General features: G+C 42.9%; 1 protein-coding gene across 5 annotated transcripts in view; it reads right to left on the reverse strand.

The window, feature by feature from the left end:
• The window catches only part of P4HA3 (prolyl 4-hydroxylase subunit alpha 3), a 46299-nt gene extending 36635 nt beyond the window's left edge, over positions 1 to 9664 (reverse strand). For 2 of the 5 annotated variants that reach the window (XR_008658474.2, XR_008658473.2), the window contains exons 1-3: positions 9436 to 9640; positions 1906 to 2048; positions 55 to 278 (exon numbers count right to left, since the gene is read on the reverse strand). Coding sequence is in view for 2 of the 5 variants with exons in the window: in XM_055282874.1 (XP_055138849.1) it covers positions 55 to 278; positions 1906 to 2048; positions 9436 to 9635 (567 nt within the window). In the remaining 3 variants the exon portion in view is untranslated. Of the gene's footprint in view, positions 1 to 54; positions 279 to 1905; positions 2049 to 8772; positions 9124 to 9435 lie in introns of those variants that run through there. The other 3 variants (XM_055282874.1, XM_055282875.1, XR_008658475.2) reach the window with 2 other exon arrangements.
• Between the last annotated feature and the right edge of the window lie 17033 nt (positions 9665 to 26697).

The raw sequence follows: 26697 nt of genomic DNA on the forward strand, positions 1-26697 counted from the left end.
TTTATCCATAAGAAACCAGAGCCAAGCAATTGGCCGTCTCTTGAATATTGTTACCTTGCCGACTTGGAAGCAGTCATCCCCTGTGAGAGAAAAGAGCCGTTTGGGGCTGTACAGGTCAGTGATGGCGGAGCCAGTGACTCTCTGAAAGACACCTCGGGCCAGGCCTTTCACACTGAGCATGTACACGTCCTGCAGTCGCATCAGGGCCCTTGCTGCTCCCTCAAGGTCCTCAAAGGCTGGAAGGTCTTGCTCCACCTTCTCATAGCCATCCTTCAGAGCTGTAAAAGTAGTAAAAACATCAACCCGCCATTCAAGAAACAGGAGTTGGGCATTTAATACATGGAAGGCATGACCACCTGTTCAAATATTTAATGATATCAAGTTGGATTTGTCTTTGTGTTCCCAGAGGCAAGCACAGTTCCTGGCACAGGGTGGACACTTCATGCAATTCTGAATGAGGAACATTCAGAATGAGCGAATGAGAAATGAAACTTAAGGCACACAGCTTCATTACATTGTCCTATCCTGTATGTTTCCAGGAGTCTCACTCTTTAGGGAGACAACTCTTCTTTTTCTTTTCTTTCTCTTCTCTTTTCTTTCTTTTAATAGAGATAGGATCTTGTTCTGTTGCCTAGGCTGGAGCACAGTGGCATGATCATAGCTCACTATAATCTTGAATTCCTGGGCTCAAGTGAGCCTCTCACCTCAGCCTTCTGAGTAGGCAGGACTTCATGCACACGCCATCACATCCATCTAATTTAAATAAATTTTTTTGTAGAGACAGGGTCTTGCTATGTTGCCCAAGCTGGTCTCAAACTCCTAGCCTCAAGTGATCCTTCCAACTCAGGCTCCCAAAGTGTTGAGATTATTGGCATGAGCAACTGCACCCAGCCTCTTCTCACTGTTAGCTTTCCAAAAATCAACAAACTTCTTTTTTTTTTTGAGACTGGGTCTTGCTCAGTCGCCCAGGCTAGAGTGCAGTGGCGCAATCTCAGCCCACTGCAACCTCCACCTTCTGGGTTCAAGCGATTCTTGTGCCTCACCTTCCCAAGTCTACAGGCATGTGCCACCATGCCTGGCTAATTTTTGTATTTTTAATAGGTTTCGTTATATTGCCCAGGCTAGTCCTGAACTCCTGAGCTCAAGCAATCTTAGCCTCCCAAAGTGCTGGGATTACAGGCATGAACCACTGTGCCCAGCCCAAAAGTCAACACTTTTTTTTTTTTGGAGACAAAGTGTCACTCTGTCGCCCCAGGCTAGAGTGCAGTGGTGCGATATTGGCTCACTGCAACCTCTGCCTCCCGGATTCAAGCAATTCTCCTGCCTCAGCTCCCGAGTAGCTGGGATTACAGGCATGTAATCCCACCACACCCCAGTAATTTTTGTATTTTTGATAGAGACGAGGTTTCACCATGTTGGTTAGGCTGGTCTGGAACTCCTGACCTCAAGTGATCAGCCCACCTCAGCCTCCCAAAGTGCTAGATTACAGGCGTGAGCCACCGCACCCGGCCGTCAACAAACTTCTTAAAGCACAAAGTAGAATAAATTAGGAAAGTGATCTTGCTATAGATGATGCTGTAGTGACAATTTAATGAAACAGAAACTACTAGAAGACTGTTATTTTCCATACATATATAAATGGAAGGATTTATCTTGTACTTCGTCACAGGATTGTAGCGAACATCAAATGAGACAATTAATATGAAAGTGCTTTCTAAGGTATAATCATATAAACCGATTAGCAAGGGGACCTAATTCTTTGTGCTAGCTAGAGCTAAGGATGTTTAAGTAATACCCACCTACTCCATTACCCTTTGAAATCACATCCCAACAGAATCTCTCTCCTTACCACCGAGTCAGGAGACAGAATCTTCTCTCTTACCCTCCAGCCCTCCTCCTCATTACCTCGGATGTTCTCACTGGCCTCCAGACTATGTACCACATTCTTCCAGTCAGACTGCAGGCGTTTGATGAGAGTAAATGCAAGCAGAGGGTTAGCCACAGGGGTTGTTGAATCCTCATGCAAAGAAAGTACCTTGTCATAGAATCTGAAAGAAAGGAGTAGAATGATCTCACCTCCTGATACAACCACTACACCTAGGGAAGGCTGGCATGGTGTGTGTACATTAAGAATAGCTAACATTGACATGCTGAACCTCTTGAGATTCACATAATAGTCCAACCAAAAAGCCATGCAAGCCCAAAGAATATGAAAACTATAGATACAACAAAAGTAGGGCCACTCTTTCGTTCACTGAATGAGTCAGTCTATATTAATCAATTACTGTATTTCAGGCACCATGCTAGAGATATAAAGGCAAGACAGGGTCCAGCTCTCAAAGGGATCACAAAGTCTTTTTCTCCTGTCATCACTGTATATGTAATCCTTAGTATCTGGTAGAAACTCAAAAACACTATTGAATTAATTATAACCACTGTGATATGTGCTATATAGTGGTCCCCAACCTTTTTGGCACCAGGGACTACGTTCACGGAAAACAATTTTTTCCACGGACCAGGGGGGTTGGGGGATGGTTTCGGGATGAAATTGTTCCACCTCAGATCATCAGGGACCAGTTAGATTCTTATAAGGAGCACACAACCTAGATCCCTCACATGTGCAGTTCACAATAAGGTTTACGCTCCTATGAGAATCTAATGCCTTGGCTGATCTGACAGGAGGCAGAGCTCAAGCAGTAATGCTCCCTTGCCCACCACTCACCTCCTGTTGGGGAACCTGCCTCCTAACAGGCCATGGACTGGTACCAGTCCCTGGACCAGGGGTTGGGGACCTCTCTGCTATGAGAGAAGTGAGCATATAATGCTGCAGCTGTGCAGGCAGGACAGCTCACCCAGGTAGGAGTTAGAAGGGGGAAGGAAAGGCTTCCAAGAAGAGATGGCATTTGATCTGAATCTTGAAGGATTTGTTAAAATACTGAAAGCTATTACTTATTGAGCTCCTACCATGTATTGGCCTGCTGAGTGCTGTAAATAGATTGTCTTATTTAATCACCCCCCACCTTCTGACCTACCCTTAGCGTAGATTTAATTTTTCCCATTCCACGGAGAGGAAACTGAAACAAAGCCCACTGTTAGTAAAGGGCAAAGCCAGGATGGAACCCAAGTCTGACTAACTCCAAAACCTGGGTTCTCAGCTGATTATGCTATATGTTTTCTTAAGGAGCTAGAACAAAGAAGAGAATAAGAGTATTTTTCAAGCCAACAGGAACCATTAGTGTACAAAGGCACAGAGGCTTGAGATATATTTGTAGTAAGTCAATCTACACAAGTTATTTGCTAGATGTCAGATTCCATGCTAGATTCTAGGGATACAAAGGCAAGACGGGATCCAATACTCAAGGATTTCATGGATAAGAAAATAACTGTTTTTCTCATCACTCTATACCTAAATTCAATACATATTTCTATGAAAGAATGAATGAAGTATACTCTCCTAGGAGCTAGGGACAAAATTCTGAATAAGGAAATAATCTTGGCCTCAAGGATCCACAGTTTAGTGAGTAAGAAAGACACAAATAATTACAGTACAGATGCAATACCAGATTTAAGAACAAGGCTTAGTGGAGAGGACAGAGAGGGGATGATTAATTTGGCCAGAGCAGGTTAGAGAAGGCTTTAAGTGAGAGTGGTACTGTTAAAACTATGACTTGTTCACATATATAAATGTGTGAGAGGGTGGGGAGGAGACCACTTCAAAACTGCAAGCACAAGACAAGGATAGTCTGAACCACGACAGCGACGGAGAATGGACTGGGTTCAAGGAAGGAGTTTAGGAAGTGGTGATGACTGTAAAGGGGAATGAGAGGTGGGATTGTCCAGCACACTTCCAACCTTTCTAGCTTGGCAACAATTGCAGAAAAGGGCAGAAATGGTAGGGCCTGAAGTGATCATCTTTCTAGTTAATTTCCCTTCTCCAGTGTCCTTCAACAGTGTTTATATAGGCAAAAGATGCTGTTTCCTTTCCTGGTATACTCTGGTTAATTCCATTTCTAAAACACCAATGGAATTTATATTAATGACATTTATTATCTATAACAGGGCAGATTAAGGGTACTATTCCTGCTCTCCAAGAGTTTTCCCGCTCGTTTTAAAATTATTAACTTCAAAAACAGTATGACAAGAATGAAAGTAGAAGAAAAAAGAGTTTGTGCAAAGTGAAAAAAAATGAAAGTATGCAAGAGCACAGGAGACTGTGAGTCCTGTGGCAAGAGTGGGTGACTTCTGCGAGGAGACAGAGATGAAAGTGAAAAACAGAGGAAGTGGCAGGATGGTAGGATTTCAGCCCCTTGGAGCAGAGTCTGATCTGAGGATTTCTAAAGAGTGAGGTCCTCAACTATGAAATGAAGCCTGAAATAGAAGATGACTGCCTCGAGGCTTCCAAGGAGCCGAATGTTCAATTCAACGCAAACTAAGGAACAAGAACCTGGACCTGGATCTCCCAGTGGGGAAATGGGAAGCCTGTCAAGTCCCAGGGTGTCTCTGATCCCAAAGACAAGGCAGTCTGTGAGCTGAAGCTCTAGGGTTTTGAAATGAAACCAGCCTCCAGGGTGTGGGATCTTTACTACCCATTGTTTCCTGCTTTGGCTCCATATGGAACTACTTAGGGAAAGATATTCCACTGCTTGATGAAAAATCTTAATAAGCGGAGACTTGGGCTTGAGTCCAGCTTAAAGAGGAGGTGTCTAGGAACAATTGAGGCTGAGAGCAGTGATTTTATAAGACAGCTAGATAGGAAGGAACTGGGGGGAGACCTGAGACTTATTCTAACCCAGCCTCCAACTATCATTGTTTCCTCATCCATAAAATGAAGGAACTGATCTAGTCTAGAAGATTTCTATGGATCTTTTCAGCATGCACATTCTGTTATTTCTTCTCATCACCCCCTCCACAACTGAATAAACAGATTCCTCATTAGCTTGAGGACTAACGTTTAATAGGAATCAGAGGAAACTGAGGCACAAAGGTAAAATGGTAAAGCAGAGAGGTGAATATTTGCCCCAAGTCATGCATCAAATCAAAAGTGCTGTCTACTTCCTTGTTTTCTTAGCACCCCTCTTTGCATTTTGGGGTTGATTTGTTTAGGTCAGGGTTTGATCTCTATTGCAGCACATCAATTCAATCCAGTGTTTAGATACGTCATTTTTCTGTCACACAAAGAAAAAAATCTCTCAACTGATAACTGAGGTTGGCTTAGAATCCAAAAGTTGGCCCTATGCCCAGCCTCTGAGCACATAGCGGCTTCCAGAGACTGGAAACTGAGTTACTGGATGCTGAATTCAAACCTCAGGGTTTCCTAAATGTCTTTTTGCGTTAACAAATACTGCTGAGAATGGAAAATCAGATCCTTTCCTTCAAGAATCTGCACATAAAATTTGCAACCCAATCCCTGCATTAAACATAGCCTGGGCAGGTTATCCAACCACAATACATGGGCTATTTCACTTCAATATGTTTTGCCTTTGGAATTCAGAAATGGTTTTCTCTCAGTTCTTCTGGGACATTCCTAATGCTTAATCCTTAGCACAGAAAAAATTGCTGCTGACACTTCTCTCTCACTCTTGGTGGTGTTTTAAACTGCAAAAACAGCAACAACAAAAGGTAGGGTAAACTCTCTTTATATATATGACTAGTATATGTACCATACTGGCATATAACTATATATACTATAACAAGTATAATTTTTATTCATTAACTTGGAGTAGGGAGTAGTTTCAACCTCAAGAATATTGCATTTTTCTATCTCAACTGAGAGCCTTGGAAATAGCCTCTCAAGTTACATAAAGTCACCAGATTGGGAGTATAGAAAAATTAGCAAGAACTGCCAAAATTCTTGTTTTAAAAAGCAAACATAAAGGCTGGGCACAGTAGCTCATGCTTGCAATCCCAATACTTTGGGAGCCCGAGGAGGGAGGATCACTTCAGGTCAGGAGTTCAAGAACAGTATGGGCAAGAGAGCAAGACCCCATCTCTACCAAAAACAAAACAAAACAAAACAAAACAAAAACAAAAACAAAAAAACCCTAGCCAGGCATGGTGGTGTGCACCAATAGTCCTAGTCACTTGGTAGGCTCAGGCAGGAGGATCACTTGAGCCAGGGGTTTAAGGTTACAGTGAGCTATAATAGAGCCACTGCACTCTAGCCTGGGTGACAGAGCAAGACCCTGTCTCTTAAAAAGCAAACATTTCACTGGGTTTTAGAGCAGTCACTAGAGAACAGAATGACAGAATGACAGTCTTCAAAATATCAAACTAAACTACAAAATTAACTGTTCATAAGTCACCTGAGAAAATAATCGAGAACTTTTCCGATTTGTTTTTTTATCTAGGCTGTCACAATCTTAGTTAATACTTAGAGCCAAAAGTGGGGCCTAGTTTCACTAGTTGGTCTTAAATAAAATAAAATAAAATAAAATAAAATAAAATAAAATAAAATTAAATTAAATTAAAATAAAATAAAATAAAAAGCATTGCCGGGTGCGGTGGCTCAAGCCTGTAATCCTAGCACTTTGGGAGGCCGAGGAGGGCGGATCACGAGGTCAGGAGTTCGAGACCATCCTGGCCAACATGGTGAAACCCCGTCTCTACTAAAAATACAAAAAAATTAGCCGGGCGTGGTGGCGGGCACCTGTAGCCCCAGCTACTCGGGAGGCTGAGGCAGGAGAATGGCGTGAACCCGGGAGGCGGAGCTTGCAGTGAGCCGAGACGGCACCACTGCACTCCAGCCTGGGTGACAGAGTGAGACTCTGTCTCAAAAAAAAAAAAAAAATAATAATAATAATAAGCATAAAGGCTTAGCATTTGTCCAGCAATTGTTACATGCCAGGCACAATGATAAATACTTTTACATGGTACTCTTAACCTTTCTAAAAACCCTATGGTGGTAGGTACTATTTTTATCATCATTTTACAGATTAGGAAACTAAAGCTCAGAGGTAAAGTAACTTGTCCAAGATCAGAGCCAACGATTCAAATACAGGTCTGGTAAACTCCTGAATTCACTGTTAACCACCATGTACTGTGGCCACTAGTAAAACCTCAATTAGTTAGGGGCTTGGTCTATGTCTTGGTATAACAGATAAAAGAAGTGGTAGGGTGGTAGGGATAACATAGCATAATAGGAAAAAAGTTGGATAAACAATCAAAACAACTGTGTCCTAGTCCTGGATTTGCTACCTATTAGATTTATTAATACAATCTTGAGTGAGCAACTAGACTTTAGTTTTCTCGTGTTTTAACTGATTTCTCAATAGTTAACAGTGTAATACAAATCTATTTCAAAGCATTGTGTGTGAGAGAGAATCAAATGAGATATGGTTTGTATGAGACCTCCTGCTGTGACAAAGTTGTGACAATGACAATGGTGGAAAGACAGTGAAGGAGACCAGCATGGTGGAATGGGGTTGGCCAGCTGCTTTGGCCAAAACGCTTCGAGTGCTCTCTTCTGAGAACATAACCTGAAAGACCAGCAGGGGGATTTTTGACCCCCCACTCCCATCTCCATCGGAGCTACCCAAAGAGATTACTGGTATGAGAACAAGCATGGGTAGCAGGGAGCATGCTGGGCTCTGAAATCAAAGAGAAAAAATTCTGTCCTATTTCCACTAATAAGCTTGGACTCCAGTGATTCTGGGCTATGAACAAAAAGAAAACATTTGGCTCGGTCAACATGGCCCCATAGAATACTAGACAACTATGCTATTCCAAAGAGTGACAATAATTATTGAAATGATCTTCATTTATTGTTAAAATTAATACATACCTATATTGTATATTGTCACACTATTTCAAGCTGTTTATACGCAAGCCACATACTTAAGGACAAGCACCAAATTAGTTAATTCAGTCACTATTAACAAGATCTCTTGCAAATACTTTCCACTCACAAAATGCTTCTCCTACATAGCTCTCTCACAGTCATGTGGTCACAAAGTTTTGCACAGGGTGACAATGGGTTTGGGGGTCACACTGGACCTCAGAGTCACTCCCCATTCCACATACCTTCTTCTCATGTCACGCCAGAATCAGTATTATTACCACATATACTCATACAAAGTTTTAAAAGCAGTGCATTGTGCTGTCTTTGTTCAATGAGAAGGTCACATGATATAAGTACAATATTAATATATCCAAATAGTGACGTGGTCATAGCCACTCTGTCAGTGCTGCAGGCTTCTTGATGTCCCAAGCAGAGAAGGCGCGGCACATATTCATACAGATGGTATCATATACAATCATTTATCTTTCACTTTTGTCAGTTGGACACTGCTAAGTGGATACATGACTATGGTGCCTCAGCATCCCAAGTCTGACAATATTTTATGCCACAGTGTGTAGCACTAGAGTTTGTTGATTGTATCCCAAAACTATATTAGCTAAGCATCCACTGCTGTGTGCTACACTCAGTATCTTCTGCATCAAGTATGTTTTTTCACAGTGCTTTTTTGATATCAAATATGTTGACACACGTATAACATCTCAGTTATCATTTATTTAGTATTTAGAGAGCTTCTACATGTGTAAAGAGAAGGAAGAACTGAAGACATAGAGGGCAGTGGACATCTCTGATTAACAGTCATGGTGCTACAGACCCAAACTCCTTGAGGACAGAGTTGGCTCTTGTTCACCATTTTATCCCCACTGCCTGGAACACTGCCTGGCTCTCAGTAGGCACTCAAAAATATGTGTTGTATGAATTAATGAACTGAAGCATTATTCATATAGCGACCTGTACAGTTACTCAGCATCACTCACATGCAGAGTATGATATCCACAATGTCGTGCACATCCAATCCCAATGACATGTAAATCTCACATATGGTGGAAGGTTGTCACCTGACTCCTAACACTAAACATCAGCTCACTCGGTCATGCGGTGTTTCACGATCGCCCCTTGAAAGGTCAATACTTGCGTAGCTAAAGCGTCACCGTATTCTCTCCATCTCACTCTCACAGTGTCTCTGTCACAGCACTGTCCACTGTGTCTGTGTCAGTGTGACACAGGGCCTGGGGCTCACACAGCTTCGCACAGCACATTGTGAGGTCCTGGAGTCACCCTGCCCCGCTCTTCCACAGTGTATCAACTTTGTTGTGTGACGCTGGATATGGGGGGTGCCACTGTGTGTGTGATGGAGTCTGCAGTCCCACACAGTGTGACCCAACCGTCGCCAACACCTCATGCCACGGAGTGTCGGGGTCCCACACAGGGTGGCAATGGGTCTAGGGGGTCACACTGGCCCTCAGAGCCACTCCCCACCCCACGCCACAATGTCTCAGTCGCACGGTGCGACAGTGGGTCTGGGGTCCCGCGCAGCATGACAATGAACCTGGGGTCACACTCAACCTGAGTCACCCCACCCTGCGGCACAGTGTCTCCCACTGAGGCCCCTCGGTCGCTCCCACTCGCCGTGCCCTCACCTAGTCAGGTCCCGCAGCCGCGCCTCCTCCCCGCGCAGGTACCGCCTCAGCAGCCCCAGCAGCCGGCGCTCGGGCGCCAGGGCGCGCGCGACGCTGGTCAGCGCCGAGAACGTGTCGCCCCGAGCCGCAGCCCTTTCTGGGTCTCCTGTCCCGAGCGCCAGCACCGCCAGCAGCGCCGCCAGCCGCGCCCCAGGACCCATAGCCAGCGCTCGCGAACTTCTCCTCAGACAGTCCTGGCCGCGCGGCGCCAGCCGCTCCCGCCCTGGCCTGCCCCGCCCCTGTCTCCGCCCCCTCCTGGCTCAGGCCCCGCCCTCTGGCCCCGGCCCATCCCCTCCGCCGCCCAGTCTCGCCCCACGCCCCGACTCCTTCCTTGTTTCGACGCCTCACCTCGCTCTCTAGCCCTCAGCTCCTTGGAATGCGTGGGGGATTCCTGCAACATCAGTCTCCGCCGCCCTCCACTAAACCGCGACCCTGGTAGGGTGTTTCCACTGTGCCCATCACACCAGGGGAAATTGAGGCGGGGGCGGGGTGAGCGATGAATTCACAGGTCTAAGGCTGTGACTATCCCCAAATATTGTTAACACCATGCTGACAGGATCCCCAAAATATCGCCCCTCTGTACCATGGAGTGGGAATACACAAACACCACTGGATCCCCACAGGGACCTCCAGAAGAGTCAATTATGCGTATGTGAATAGGTGCGCAGGCAAAGAGCGGCAAGAGGGCAGCGGGGAGGAAAACCCTCACAGAGGGCGTGACATCTGAGCCATCTGAAGGATAAGTAGGACTCTATCAGGATGTGAGTATATGACAAATCTAGGACTTACAGAACCTGAAACTCTGGGGTCCTAAAGTCACTGCTTTACACAATATAGAGTCACTTAAGCAAATAAAAATATTATTATTATAGCCTACTAGGCTACGTACTCTATTTACCCCCTCTTATGCATTTCCCAGGCAATGTTCATTCATTCGACAAATATTTATTAGCACCTATGTTACTGTGCTGCCTACACAGAGAAATAGCAGATCCAATCCTGGACTCAAAGGAGACAGGTATGTAAACAAGTAATCACAATAAAGTGCTGTCAGAGTAACTGAGGGTTGTGCAATATGCAATGGCAACACTGAAGAAGGAACCCTCATGTAGTGGGTGGAGAGGGCATCAGAGAGGAGGTGATGCATGCTGGTTCAAAAGGATGAAAAAAATTGGAAGTTGACAGGCAAGGGAGGAGTGGGCTTTCTTGGCAGAGGGTACATGTGTGTGACAAGGTTTGGAGGTGGAAAACAGTTCGAGTTCCAGAAATGATGAAAAGTTCCTTATGCTTGAAACTATCAGATTATTAAGAAATTTAGGTGCTTGTCCTCTATGAAAATCCAGTGGAAGTTTTTAAGGTAGCAATAATTGTAATAACAATGGCAACAGTAAACATAGTAGTTAATACTTACTGAGTGTTTCTGTGTGGCAGGCGCCATCCAGAGTATTTTACATATATTAACTCATTTAATCGCTGTCCAGAGTATTTTACATGTATTAACTCATTTAATTCTCATGCTGACCCTATAGCCTAGGTAGTATTAGTATTCTTACAGTATTATTAGCCCCACTTTACCTATGAGAAGACTGAGTTGTAGGGACAATCATTAACCTACTCAATGTTAATCACTTGTGGACCACATTTGAGGTGTGCTGGTAAACCAGCTCTCCGGGAAAAAAATAAAGTTCTGATTTGTGGCATTTGTCAATTTCTGTGGTGTCAGTTCTCCCACAGTGGCTAATTTCAACATGCAAAAATGTCACCACTGACTGTGGTTGGATAAAGATGCTAACAACTCCTGTGAGCTGGTGTGAGCCAGCTCCAGCACACCACTGCTTGTGTAGACATGAGATGTACCATGCAGATCCCTCTTCGAAGAAGGACTTGTTGCACAGCTGCACGGAATGTGATGAGAAGAGTCTCCAGTGGTCAGCTGGTTTAGGGTCTGTCCTATAGCAGAGAGCAGTCTCGCCTAGGGAAATGTCCTTCCTGGGGCAGCCCTAATCCAGCAACAGAGCAAGGTGAGGGAATGAAGGCCTAGCCATTTTGGCCCATCGTGAGACAATTCTTACAGGCAATACTAGCTCCAGCGCACCTGCCACCTTGATCAAGGCTTCGTCAAGCCTCTTTGACTTCTTCCTCTGCCTTTTCCTGCTTCCTTTCCCTTTCGTAGATGCTGATCTCTAATAAACATCTTGCACCTCAAACTCCATCTGTGCCTCTGCTTCTAGAAAACCCAATTTGTAACATCAATTCAATCAACATACATAGTAAGTGGTAGAGAAGGGAATTGAACCCAGGTCATGTGGATCCTGATTCCATATTCTTAATCAATACCAGAGGCAGATTTACCTAGAAGGTTTTGAAGCTTAAGCTTCAAACCCTTTCTAACTGAGTAGCCTTCCCATAGAAGGTATTCCGACCATAGAAGATTAGGGACTGTGGAAGGCAGAATCATGCCCTCCCTCCAAAGATGTGCATGTCTTGACTCCCAAAACCCATGACTGTGTTAACTTACATGGCACAAGAGACTTTACAGATGTGATTAAGTTAAGGATCTTGACATTGGAGGATTATGCTGGTTTATCTTGGTAGTCCCGATGCAATCATGAGGGTCCTTAAAAGTCATAGAAAGAAATGTGACGATGGAAGCAAAGTCAGAAAGATTTAAAGATACTTAATACTATATTGCTGACTTTAAAGATGGAAGAAGAGGCCACCAGTCAAGGATTGTGAACTGCTTCTACAAGCTGGAAAGGCAAGGAAGCAGGTTCTCCTCTAGTGCCTCCAAAAGGAACAGAGACCTGCTGACACGTTGATTTTAGTCCGGTGAAACCCATTTCAGACTTTGGAACTCCAAGACTGTAAGACAATATATGTGTTGTTTTAAGCCACTGTGTTTGTGGTCATTTGTTTCAGCAACAGTAGGAAACTGATAAAGGAACCCAAAGGTATCTGCTTTGTATTGTCTCTGTCTCTTTAGCACAAGTGGGCAGTACTTCTATTGATAAAATTATCTTAAAACCTTTGAGGATTTCCTATAAATCTTATTGGAGTTCTTTCCGTTAGACAAAAACCATTATCTATATTTCTTCCCAAGAAGTGCCCTTCTCTAACTTGGGCTGAGACTCAGGGTGGTGGTACAACAGTCTTAAAAGTCTTTTTATTTTTTTTAGATAGGGTCTTGATCTGTTGCGAGGCTGGAGTGCAGTGGCATGATCACGACTCACTATAGCCTTGAACTCCTAGGCTCAAGTGATCCTCCTGCCTCAGCCTCTTGAGTAGCTGGGACTACAGGCACATGCCACCATGCCCAGCTCATTTTTGTATTTTTTGTAGAGACAGGGTTTCACCATGTTGCCCAGGCTGGTGTCGAACTCCTGGCCTCAAGTGATCTCCCTACCTTGACCTCCCAAACTTCTGGGATTACAGGTGTGAGCCACCATGCCCAGCCAGCCCTAAGATTCTTAGAAGCATTTTTTTTTTCCTGGTTGAAATATAAGGTACACCCATAAGATTCTTAGGGACCTTCTACAAAACCACAATATAACCACCAATATTAGGAAACTAACATTGAAAAAATACTAATACCTCCAGTCCACATACCTTCTTCAAATTTTCTTGATTGTACCATTTAAATGTGTTGTGAATCTAGGATCCTATCCGGGACTATTGGTGTGCTTAGTTGTCATATCTCTTTAGTGTTCTTCAATCTGGTACCTTTCCTCAATCTTTCCTCAGTCTCTGCTATCTTGACATATTTGAAGATAACAGGCCACTTATTTTTTGTATGATCTCTCAATTTGAGTTTGTCTGATGTTTCCTCGTGAGTAGATGCAACTTTGGCAGAAACACAACAGGAATAATTCTTTGTTCTCAGTGCATCATGTCAGGAGACACAGTATGTTGATTTGTCCCATTGCTGGTGGTGTTAACTTTCAGCACTTGGTATAAATGATGTATGCCTGGTTCCTCCAGCATAAAGTTAATGAAAAAGTATTGTCTATGTATTAATTAGTAGGTTATTAGTACTTATTGGCATTCTCTGGTAATATAGAGAATATATATATTCTCTATATTCTTCTGTCCCAGTTATTAACTTATTCATTTACTTATATCAATATGTATGAGTTCATACATGTTATTGAATGAATTATAATTAACTATTTATTTGATGCTCATATTGTCCTGGAGTTGTTCTGGCCAACACAAGTTGACTAACCCCTTCAATATGGCTCTTGCGTCCCTTTGATATGTCCCCTTTATTCCTCTCATTCTATACGTTGTTAGTTATGAGCTATTCCAGGTCATCCTGTAGTTTCTTTCCCAGCCCCAGTCCCAGAATCAGGCATTTCTCCAAGGACTGCTGGTTCCTTTTAATGGAAAAGAGTATTAAGAAATCAAGATTTGGGTGCTGGTGTGCTTACTGTGACCGGGATGCTGCTGCCCCAAGGTTCTTTCAGCAGATAGAGCTGCAAAATTGTATATCATACTTTTGTTAAATTTATTCCTAAGTATAGTCTTCTTTATAAAATTGAAGTATAATTCACATAGTATAAAATTTACCTTTAGTGGGCTGGGCACAGTGGCTCACCCTTGTAATGCCAGCACTTTGGGAGGCCGAGGCGGGCAGATCACAAGGTCAGGAGATCAAGACCATGGTGAAACCCCAGCTCTACTAAAAATATACAAAAAAAAAAAAATTAGCCAGGCATGGTGGCGGGCACCTGTAGTCCCAGCTACTCGGAGAGGCTGAGGCAGGAGAATGGCTGAACCCGGGAGGTGGAGCTTGCAGTGAGCTGAGATCGCACCACTACACTCCAGCCTGGGCAACAGAGCGAGACTCCATCTCAAAAAAAAAAAAAAAAAAAAGAAATTTACCTTTAGTGTACAATCAGTTGGTTTTTAGTATTAATATATTCACAAGGTTGCAAAACCACCACAAGTATCTGATTCTAGAGTATTTTCTTTACCTCAAAAAGAAACCCTGGCCGGGCGCGATGGCTCATGCCTATAATCCCAGCACTTTGGGAGGCCAAGGCAGGCAGATCACGAGGTCAGGAGATTGAGTCCATTCTTGCTAAAATGGTGAAACCCCGTCTCTACTAAAAATACAAAAAATTAGTTGGGCATGGTGGCGGGCGTCTGTAGTCCCAGCTACTCGGGAGGCTGAGGCAGGAGAATGGCGTGAACCCAGGAGGCAGAGCTTGCAGTGAGCCGAGATCGCGCCACTGCACTCCAGCCTGGGCGACAGAGCGAGACTCCGTCTCAAAAAAAAAAAAAAAGAAACCCTGTACTCCTTGGGAGGATGAGGCAGGAGAATCACCTGAACCTGGGAGGTGGAGGTTGCAGTGAGTAGAGATCACACCACTGTACTCCAGCCTGGGTGACAGATTGAGACTCTGTCTCAGAAAAAGAAAAAAAAAAACCCTGTACCCATTTAGCAGTCACTCCCTCATGCAACCACTAATCTACTTTCCATCTATGTGGATTTTTTTTATTCTTGGCATTTCATATAAATGGTTTTGTGTGGTTTTTAATACTATTGTAAATGAAATTTTTTCTTAATTTTATTTTCAGATTGTTCATTGCAACTGTATGGAAGTACAATTGATTTTTGTATATTGAGCTTAAATCTTGTAACCTTTTAAACTCATTTAATGGGTCTATAGTGTGTTTTGTGGATGCCTAATGATTTTACATATAGACAATCATAACATCAGAAAATAGAATTACTTCTTCCATTCCAGTCTGGATGCTTTTTATTTATTTATTTAGCTAAAATGACTTGGCTAGAATCTCCAGTATAATGTTGAATAGAAGTGGTAAGAGAAGGCATTCTGATCTTATTTCAGATCTTAGGGGCAAAGTTTTCAGTCTTCTGCCATTAAGTATGATGTTAGCTGAAGGTTTCTTGTTAATACCCTAATCAGGTTGATGAGGTTCCTTTCTGTTCTTAGTTTGTTGAATGTTTTTAATCTGTAGAATGCATTTTCTACCTTTACTGAGATGATCATATTGTTTTCACCCCTTATTTTCTTAACATGGTGTGTTATATTGATTGACTTTTGTATGTTGAACCAACCTTGCATTCCTGGGATACATCTCACTTGCCATGATGTACAGTCTTGTTCATATGTTGTTGGATTTGGTTTGTTAATATTTTGTTGAGGATTTTTGTATCTATATTCATAAGAGATGTTGGTCTGTGGTTTTCTTTTTATCTGATATCTTTGTCTGTTTTGGTATCATAATTTTGATCTCACAGAATGAGTGGGAAAGTGTTCCCTCCTTTTTTATATTTTTGTGTGAGTTTGTAAAGGATTGGAGTTAGTTTTTCTTTAAACATTTGGAAGAATATACCATGCAAGTCATTTAAGCCTAGGCTTTTTTTTCTCCTGAGGGAAATTTTTTGATTGCCGAGTCAATATCTTTAGAAATTCTTTTAGAGTAAGTCTGCTGGAAATGAATTCTCTTAATTTTCTTTCATCTAAGAATGCAGTTATTTTACTTTTATCCTGAAGTATATTTTCACTGAATGTAGAATTCATTTATTTTTTTCTGTTTTTTCTTTTCTCCTTTCTTCCTTCCTTTCTTCCTTCCTTCCTTCCTTCCCTCCCTCCCTCCTTCCTTCTCTCTCTCTCTCTCTTTCTCTCTTCCTCTCTTTCTTTCTTTCTTTCTTTTCTTTCTACAAGGTCTCACTCTGTTGCGCAGGCTAGAGTGCAGTAGTGGTGCAATCATGGCCCACTGCAGCCTTGATCTCCTGGGCTCTGGCAAAGCTTCCTGAGTAGCTAGACCCACAGGCACATGCCACCACACCCAGCTAATTTTCTTTTTTTGTAGACACAGGGTCTTACTATGTTGTCCAGGCTGGTCTTGAACTCCTGGGCTCAAGCAATCCTTCTGCCTTGGCCTCCTAAAATGTTGAGATTACAGGCATGAGCCACCACATCTGGCCATGTTCATTTTCTAAAAATCTTTTTCTCTTATTTGATTAGATAATTTCTATGGGTCTATTTTCAAGTTCACTGACTCTTTCCTGTCATCTGTATTCTGCCATTAAGTCCATCAGTGAGTTTTTTATTTTGTTTATTATACTTTCAGCTCTAACATTTCCATTTGGTTTCTCTTTATGTCTTTTATTTGTTTGTTGATACCATTTCCATTCAAGAGTGTTCACCTTTACTTCTTGGAGCATTTTATAATGCCTACCTTAAGTCTTTAACAATTTCAACACTTATGTTCTGTCTTCATTGGCATCTGTTGGCTGTTTTTTCTCATGCAGATTGAGATTTTCTTTGTTCTTTGTATGCTGAGTAATTTTGGATTAAATACTAAACATTCTGAATATTATACATGTCTAGATCTTGTTTAAATCTTATGGAGAATATTCATACTTTCATTTTAGCATGCAAATTACCCAGCTGAATGCAGGCCGCAAACTGTGACCTGTCTTTGTGGCTGTGGTTCCAATGTCAGTTCAGTTTTCAAAGCCTTGCAATACTATTCAGACCTCTTTCAGTTGTGCATACTCAGTGGGCAGTCTTGGATCTGGATAGTGGTTTATCCCTTTATCCCATACCTCATTACTCAAGTCTATGGTATGCTATTTAGTATCAGATCCATGCATGCACAGCTCAGAGGTGAACCCAGGAATTATGGCATTGCTCTCCTGAGCTTGTCTCTCTATGATGTTTGATACTTTCCAGTCCCTTGAGGCTCCCCTTTTAGGTCCTCTCACAGAAAACTTGAGATTTCACTTACCCCATTCTGCTATGTACTTCTCATGACTGAGTGTATCCAGGGCCAAGTAGCAGAAAGACAGAGTCCTCAAATGCCTGCTCTGTGTATTCTGTCCAGGTTTTACAATTGCCAGTGTAGAATGTATCTGTTTCATCTTCCCCACAAACAGAACCTCCTAACTATAATATTTTGTTTTACTTCTGGATCAGAGAGGAATTTTTGAAGTCACTTTGAGTAATAGCAGTGTTCCAAGTTTAACTAAAACAAACTAAAATTTAATGAAATTATGCTACAAGTGTAAATAATTAGAATAGGTATTTTCCGAGCACTGGTAAGTTTGTGAGGGCTCAACTTACATTCCTGTTTGGAACAACTTGCTAAATAGCAAGTTTTTTTTCAACCTGTATTATTAGACCATCCCTATTTCTGAACGTCAAAATAGTGAAAAATGTATATTAGCTTTGAGGAAATGTTACTATAATAAGGCTTTTGAGTATTAAAATGGAAAAAAATTGACAGAAAAGAGTTGAGGAAAAGATCAAGATTTTCAAATAATTATCAAGTCAGGAAAAGAGAAAGGCTTCTCTGGAAATAATAACCACCCTCAGCTTCAGCTTGTGCCACTCTCCTCTGCTCACTCCACTCCAGCCATGCTGGCCTTTTGTCTTTTCATTTCTTGCTCTTGGCAAGCTCTTTCCTGATTCATGCGGAATTTCTGACAGACTAAATCGTACTCATCTTTGAGTCATTTCCTCAGGGACATTTTATTTGTCTGCAGACTAGGTTCAAGTCTTCATGTTATTCAAAACACACCCTGTATTTTCCTGTATTTTCCCTTGGTAGCATTTATGACAATTATAATTTTTTATTTGGGCCAGGCACAGTGGCCCATGCCTGTAAACCCAGCACTTTGGGAAGCTGAGGCAGGAGGATTGCTTGAAGCCAGGAGTTCGAGACCAGACTGGGCAACAGTGAGACCTTGTCTCCACAGAAAAGTTAAAAATTATCTGGTTGTGGAGATGTGTGCCTGTAGTCCCAGCTAGGAGGCTGAGGTGGGAGGATTGCTTGAGTCCAGGAGGTTGAGGCTACAGTGAGCTAGAATTGCGTGACTGCACTCCAGTCTGGGTGACAGAGTGAGAGCTTGTCTCAGAATAATAAGGATAATAATAACAATAACTGTTATTATTACTTCTTATTTGTATAATTAATGGCTCTCTGCTACACTAGATCATATATTTCATATAGGTGAGATGGTTCCTAGCTGAGTGCCTGGCAATTGCAAGTACTCGTTTAAAAGTATAGAATAGACTAGGCATGGAGGCTCACGCCTATAATCCCAACACTTTGGGAGGCCCAGGAGTTCAAGACCAGCCTAGGTAACATAGACAAAAATAAAAATATTAGCTGGGAGTGGTGGTGCATGTCTGTGGTGCGAGCTACTTGGGAGGCTGAGGAGAGAGGACTTCTTGGGCTTGGGGAGGTTGGGAGATCAAGGCTACAGTGAGTCAAGATTGTGCCACTGCACTACAGCCTGGGCAAGATAGCAAGACTCTGTCTCAAGAAAATAATTCTGTATTTTTTTTTCTGGAGACAGAGTCTTTCTCTGTCGCCCGGGCTGGAGTGCAGTAGCTTGATCTTGGCTCACTGCAACCTCCGCCTCCCAGGTTCAAGCAATTCTCCTGCCTCAGCCTCCCAAGTAGCTGGGACTACAGGCGCCCACCACCATGCCTGGCTAATTTTTTTGTATTGTTTAGTAGAGACAGGGTTTCACCGTATTGCCCAGGCTGGTTTTGAACTCCTGAGCTCAGGCAGTCTGCCCACCTTGGCCTCCCAAAGTGTTAGGATTACAGGCGTGAGCCACCACGCCCAGCCAAGAAAATAAAAATGAAAATAAGAGAATAGATAAATAAAGTAGAAAGAGCATTCAAAACAATCCTGTTAATCTCTTTGTCAAGTGTCTCTAGTGCCAGTCTACTTCCAAATCTTTTGAATTGCCTGTCCTCACGATAAGCCTATGAAGTATGTATTGTCCTGCATTTTACAGTTGAGAAAACCAGCTTATGAAAATGAAGTAACTCAGCTGCAAGATGGTAAACCCAGAGCCCCCAGCTCTCAGTCGAGTGCTCTTTCCATTGCATCATTACTTCACGTTGCTCATTATCAGTTCCTGGGTTAGCCTCCCTTCTACATCCACGGAATATTTCCAGGGGACTCACATCACCTCAGTTTCTCCTTTATATTATGAAAGGATGAAACCAATAGGTCAGTGTTTCTCAGTGTGGTCCACAGTCTATTTGCATCAGAATTATTCAAGTAAATGTGGATGTTCTTATGAAAAATTCAGATTCCAAGGTCCACCTAGATTCATTGAATCAGACTGTAAGAGGATGGAAGACAGGCAAAGTCCAGGAAATCTGCATTTATAACAGGCTCTTGAGGTGATTCTTAAACACATCTGAATTGAGAACACTTCATTAGGTGATCGTCAAAGTTCCTTTCTGCTTTGACAGTCTTTGCTTCTAAGACATTAAGTTTGGGGGGCGTGTCTTTGCATCTCTATCATCTTGAGCCTGGAACTCAATATATTTTTAGTAAACAAATACATTTGTATTCGAAAGACCCAGATTCAAGTCCCTGCTTAGGTAGGTACCAGCTGTGATTCCTTGGGAAAATTATTTCACGTTCTAGAAATATCATTTTTAAGATGGAAATAATAACAATCTCTATCCTGGCTGCCAACAGCTGATGTGGAAGATAAATTAAATCATGTTTGTGAAAGCTGTTATGGTGGTTCCAAGTTGAAGAATCACTACAGGCATAAAGTGGGCACCAGCAGGGGGTTACTAAGTCCTTCTGACTCACAGGTGGCTCACATACAGCTCTCTCCAGTGGACTGAATGGGGAGCTTATTAAAACACAAAATAAAACCGCTACGACCTTTGAAAAATCACATTTCCATTCAAAGTAGGTAGGGTCTTTCCATGGAAATAATGTCCGAGGCATTGCCACAGTGACCCCTAGTGGAATTTATAAGCCAACTCAAACCCACCATCCTAGTCCCACATTTGCTGTTGGTTTAGCAGAGAGATCAATTTATTAATTCAATATATCTGTTCTTCACATAGGCTAGGAAATTTTTGTGAAACTTCTCTTTGTCCTCAGAGCCTAGCATTCATTCATCCATTCAACTATTACTGAGCATCCTGGGTGCCAGCTGCTGTGGTTGGCCCCAGAGGGATACAGCAGACATTGGGATCCTCATCCTCAGAGCCAGGTGGGGACAAGTTAAGTAGTGGAGACAGAGAAGCAAACAGCCAATAACAAGGGTGACACATGCTCCAAAAGAGGAAGTGCACGGAACTACGGAAGCCACTTTCTTTGGCAAAATCTCAATGATCTGTTTTGAGAATAAGCATAGCACATTGAGGGATGAATGGCAAAAATGAGGCATGAAGTGTAAACAGGAGCCAGATGGCGAAGGGCCTACTCTATAAATAAATTTGGATTGTATTCTAAGGTCAATGGGAAACGACTGAATAGTTTTAAGCACAGGAATTATTCGATTTTTGTTTTATAGTATCATGCTGGCTTCAGCAGGTAGAGCTGATGGGAGGAGGTAAGACAGGAAGGAACTGCATAGTCCAGGTAAGAAGTGAATATTAGGTTGGGAGGGGCATACAGGGAGTTTAAAATATATTGATAAAATTGCATTTCTTTCCCTGAGTGGTAGGTACAAAAGCATCCTATTCTTTATACCTTACATTTATGCTGCACAAATTATGTAGCACGTATGAAATAGTTCATTTAAAAACATATAGAACTCACAAGGGAAAAAACTATAATTTTTGATATGTACATATGTCACATAAAGATAAAATTTGGAAGGTAAGGATGGCCTCCCACTTTGTGATGAGGGTGGCCTCTGAGGAGGTATGGCAAATTGTAAAAATAGCCACGATCCTTATTCCTCTCCGTATCCACACCCTTTGCTATATGACTTTGTATCTCCTGCTTGAATCTGGGAAGTCCTTATCATTTTCTTTCACCAATAAATTGCAACAGAAGGAACAGTGCATCAATTCTGAGCCTAGGTGTCCAGAGGCCTTGCATGCTTTGGCTCTCTCTTTTGGGGCTCTGCCCAGGCACCCAGGGAACACCCTGGGCTAGCCTGCTGGAATGTGAGAGATCATGTGCGGCAGTGCTCAGCCAACCCAGGTGAGGCCATCAGAAATTAACCAGCACCCAGTCAACTTGGCAGCTGACCACCAACAGAGAAGTGGACTCACTCAAGACCAGAAGAAATACCCAGCTGACCTCGGTCAAAACTGCTAACCCACACAACAGTGAGATATATAAATAGCTGCTGTTTTAAGCCACTAAGTGTTGGGGTAATTTGTTTTGCAGCAAAAATTGACTGATACAGAAATTGGTGTCTGAAAGTGAGATGTTAGGCCTTTAACAATACCCTAAAATTTGTGACATTGGCTTTGAGATTGGGAGTGGTTGGAAACTGGGAAAATGGCAAGAGCAAACATAGTGAAGTCTGGGGAAATGATGGGAAATTATTATTAGAGGCTGGAAAAACAGTAATCTGTGTTTCATAGTGGCACTTTATAAAGACCTCTGCAAGAATTAAAGTGATGTCTAGTCGACCTCTAGACAAAAAAAAACTTGGAAACTTAAGAGTGAGATCCCACAGAAGCCCAATTCAAAAATACCAGTAATAAAATCTAGAGAGATGTCACAAAACAGTTGTGTCATTTGGAGTATGGAATAGACTGAAATTATTCAAACTACCAATTATTCAGCTACCACATGGGCCACATCTTCAGAAGTAGCCAAGGAAGGTGACAGACAAGGAATATGTTCTAAAGGGTATAGTCAAGAGCCGCAGAGATCAGTGCAGCAGGAAAACCCTACCAGGGAGTAGACTCTAGACCTGAGCAAGAAATACACCCTCTCCTGGGATAGTGAGACTTGTAAACCTTTGCCCAGCTGGAGTTCAGAATTGCTATGTGTCTCTCATTCTTCCCTTTTTAATTTTGTTTTGTTATGTTTTTGTTTTTTGAGACAGAGTCTTGCTCTGTTGCCCAGGCTGGAGTGCAGTGGTGTGATCTCGGCTCACTGCAACCTCCCTATCCTGGGCTCAAGTGGTTCTCCTGCCTCAGCCGCCCAAGTAGCTGGGACTACAGGTGTGCTGCCCAACGCCTGGCTAATTTTTGTATTTTTAGGAGGTTCGTCTTGAACTCCTGTCCTCAAGTGATCTGCCTACTTCAGCCTCCCAAAGTGCTGGGATTGTAGGCGTGAGCCACCGTGCTCAGTGTTCTTCCCTTTTTTAAATGGAAGTATCTATTGAGGATATCCTGCCTCTGTCTCAATGTACAGTAGGTATGTGGGAGGCAAATAACTTGTCTATAATTCATCGGTGTCAGGATCAAGAAGAACAACATCCATAATGTCGCATACAAACCTGATGTGAACCACAAGATCCTGATGTTCAAGCCTGATGACATAATTCAAGAGGTGTTTGGGGGTCTTGGAATAGTGGTAAGCATATTTTTCCTGTGGGAGGAATGTGAATAATTATGGTCAAAGAGTAAACTGTGGTAGAATACAAAATTTGTCACACTCTTCCCATCCTCACTGAATTCATACTCTTCGAGTTGTGACTTTGCAGCATCCCCCATCAAGAGGTGGAGGGAGACTATTTCTCCTCCCCTTAAACCTGAACTGACCTCATGACATTTTTGGCCAATGGAATGCAGCAGAGAGATGGTACAAATTCTCTCGCTAAGCCTCAACATGCATCGCACGTCTCAGCTCTTTCTTTTGAAGTCCTGTCCCACTACTCATATGAAATGACCTGAGCTAGCCTGCTGGAGGACAAGAGATCACATGGAATAGAGATGAGCCATCCCAGCGGAAGTTATTCTACATTATCCAGGAACCAGCCAGTTTAGCAGCTGGCCTCAGACCCATGAATAAACTCAGCCAAGACCAGGTGAACAACTCACCTGGGCTTAGCACAAATGTTGACTTGCAGAATTGTGAGCTATATAAATACTTGCTATTTTAAACCACTAAGTCTTTGGGGATAGTTTGTTATTTGGCAAAAGCTAACCAATTAAAATAAATTGAACCAATATAAGAGTCAAAGCATGAAACTGGATAGAGAAGCTCTTAAAAGGAAAGGGAAATATGTGAGATAAATGAGAAAGAGTGCTGACCTTTGTTGTTCTAGGTGGTGGGTACATAGGTGTTTGTTGTATCCTTCCCTCTAATTTTCTTTATCTAAAGTTTTTACCATTAATAAAACTAGATTAAATTATAACTTTAAAGTAAAAAGAATACAAGTTGGAGTTCCAAAAGGCTAAGATTCCATCTCCTGTCTGCACCCTCATTAGTTGATCGTACTAATTTCCACAGCTTTTTTTTTTTTTTTTTTTTTTTTTTGAGACAGAGTCTTGCTCTGTGGCCCAGGCTGGAGTGCAGTGGCGTGATCTCGGCTCACTGCAAGCTCCACCTCCCGGGTTCACACCATTCTCCTGCGTCAGCCTCCCAAGTAGCTGGGACTACAGGTGCCTGCCACCACGCCCGGCTAATTTTTCATATTTTTTAGTAAAGACAGGGTTTCACCATGTTAGCCAGGATTGTCTCAATCTCCTGATCTCGTGATCCACCCACCTTGGCCTCCCAAAATGGTGAGATTACAGGTGTGAGTCACCATGTCCAGCCATTTCCACAGCTTTAAAGACTTTGGTATGTTGATCACTTCCAAATTTATATCTCTAGCTCAGACCTTTCTTCTGAGCTCCAGACTCATATTTCCAGTTGCCTACTTGATATTTGCTTTGGACGTCTCTCAGGTGTCTCAAACATGACTTGTTTAAAATTGATCACTAAATCTTTCCCTCTGTTGTGGCCAGTCCCCGAGATAGCCCCCAGTGATCCCTGCCTCTGGGTACTCACACCCTATGTCCCTTTTACACTGTAGGAGGATTGCAGGATTGCTATATGTTACCATAGACTTGTACAGAAATGACAGTGTGTGACTTCCAAAGCTAGGTCATAAAAGACACTGTGGCCTGTGCCTTACTCTTTCTTTGGATCACTCGCTCTGGAGGACGCCAGCTGCCTTGTCACGGAGACACTCAAGCAACCCTACAGAGAGGCCCATGTGGTAAGGAACCGAGGCCTCTTGCCAACAGCCATGTGAGTGGGCCATCTGCCCACTCTGGCTTTCCTTATTTAGCTCAGGTTAGCCGAAGCCTGGCTGGAAGCCATTCAGCAAGTCACAAGCAGGCTTCCCAGGCTTCCCAGTTTTCACTCAGATAGCCCCTCTGTCTGGAGTTGAATTTACTTATATGCCATGTGCCCCTCCCCACGCCTTTGCTTATCACAGCCTACTTGCCTTTAAAAACCCAGTTCAAATTCCACTTTTTTCCCCCTTTTTTATTTTGCTGAAGACTCATGATATTGCTTGGCTTGGTGCTAGGTGTTGGGTGCTGGGGGTACTGCACCGACTCAGCTGACTCCAGCTCTCAGGGGGCCCACAATTCACTGAGGGAGTCCAATCATTTCAGTCTGGTGTGGGAAGTGCTGCAACAGAGGGGCAAATGGAGAAGCAGAGGTGGGGCCCTGTCAGCTTGGTTAGGGCCACAGGCAGGAAAGGTTTTTTGGAAGGCGTGGTGCTTGAGTGAGAGTAAAAGGAAGACCAATCTCTGGCAAAGTGAAGAGAAGTCCAGCAGTGTTGCCGGCTGAGGCCCCTCTGCCCCATCTGTTGTGCTGCCTCTCATGTCAGGTAGAAATCACACCTTTCTCTACTCTGGAATGATGCCAGCATTCCATGGGTATTAATTTCTGGACTTGGGTTTTTGAAAACAAACTGCCCATAGGTGATCAGGAAGGGGAGGGGGACCCAAAACTGGTTATATAAGGAACAGCAGCTGAATTACGCATATTTAGACTGGGAGGCAGGGGGACTGAGTGAAAAGGAAATGGACTGTTTTTATAACACAGAGTTTCCAAGTGCAAAATGTAGAAGCTGCAGAAGGCAGAGGTCAGCTGAACACAAGAAGGAGCTCTCTACTGGCCTTTATTTAAAAGAGAATGAACTTGTTTTGGCCCGTTGTCCCTGGAGAGGTTCAAACATGTATCCCTACTGGAGGTCACATCATAGAAAATGGTGACAGTTAGGTAACATGCCCTTTAAACTCCTTTCCAGTGGAAATTCTGTCACGCCACCATCATCCCTCGATGACTCCCGTCAGCTGCTGACTGAAGTCCAAGCTCCACGGAGCAGCACACGGAGCACTCTACCTCTCCACTCACGTCCCTACCCACATCCACTCTCAAACTCCAAGAGCAACACCAAATCACTTGTGCTCTGCACACATGTGCCATGTTCAGTATTTAAAATATCCTTCCCTCTCCCTTTGCCAGTGTTTATTCTCCAACACTCAGCACTGGCAGTGTAGTGGATGTTTGTCACTTTTTCTTTGCATTATTATTTCCAATTCGGCAAATTAACTCCCCAACTGTGTCTCAATGGAAAGGTAACTAGTGTCCTGCCTCTTACTAGCACTCAGGAGGAAGCTAAGGGAGTCAGATCCTTCCTTTATCAGCCTCCAGTTGCAGCTAGGAGGCAGGCAATGACAAAAATCCAGCCAACTGGGCCTTCTCTCAAGTTACTTTGAATCCAAAGTCATAAGGAATAGATAAAGGTGATTTTTCTGGTGGTGTGGGGGTAGTAGCATGGTGTCCTTAACCGGTTGTTTAGGCAGTAACATGGTGGTGTTTTTTTCCTACTTTTTAGCCTTCTGGAGTGCCCTTGTTTCTCATTTCCAGATTCATCAATATGTATTAAATGAATGAATGAAGCAGAGGGATAAAGGTCAAAGACTTAATCTAAAGCAAATTATGTGCAAGGTTGGCCCACTTAATGATCAGAAATGGAGGTAAAGAGAGGGAAATAAAAATAAACAGGAGAATGGTCACAGCAGTAACAGAAATGAGGGGAAGTGTTTTTAGGGAAGATAGAGAGGAAGGATAGTGAATACCAAATTTTTATTATAATCCCCCTTCCAAAACGTTTCCATTTATATACATACCAACTCTTCTCCTTTAGTGAAAACAAAAATAAAACCCTATTATTTTGGGTTGTGTTAGCTGCTTGGTCTCTTTACGTGGGTCTCAAGTCAATGGCCTTGCCCTTTACTTTCAGAGACTGTTAAATTTAAAGAACGCATCAAATAGCACATACCCAGTGGCAGGAGAAATCGAAGATGATTTGGAGGTTTCAAACCAGGGAAATATACGGCCACTCAGGAAAAGCAGGAAGAAAATGTGGAGCTTGAGATTTCAGCAGGTATATTGTGAGCAGAGATGTCCGACAGCAGTAACACGTCTCTAAAACAGGTGGTATCACCACTGCATATTTCTCATGCAACTCTGTGCGTATGCAGAATCAAGGATTTAGTG

This window comes from Symphalangus syndactylus, chromosome 6 (assembly GCF_028878055.3).
Source record: "Symphalangus syndactylus isolate Jambi chromosome 6, NHGRI_mSymSyn1-v2.1_pri, whole genome shotgun sequence".
Taxonomy (NCBI): domain Eukaryota; kingdom Metazoa; phylum Chordata; class Mammalia; order Primates; family Hylobatidae; genus Symphalangus; species Symphalangus syndactylus.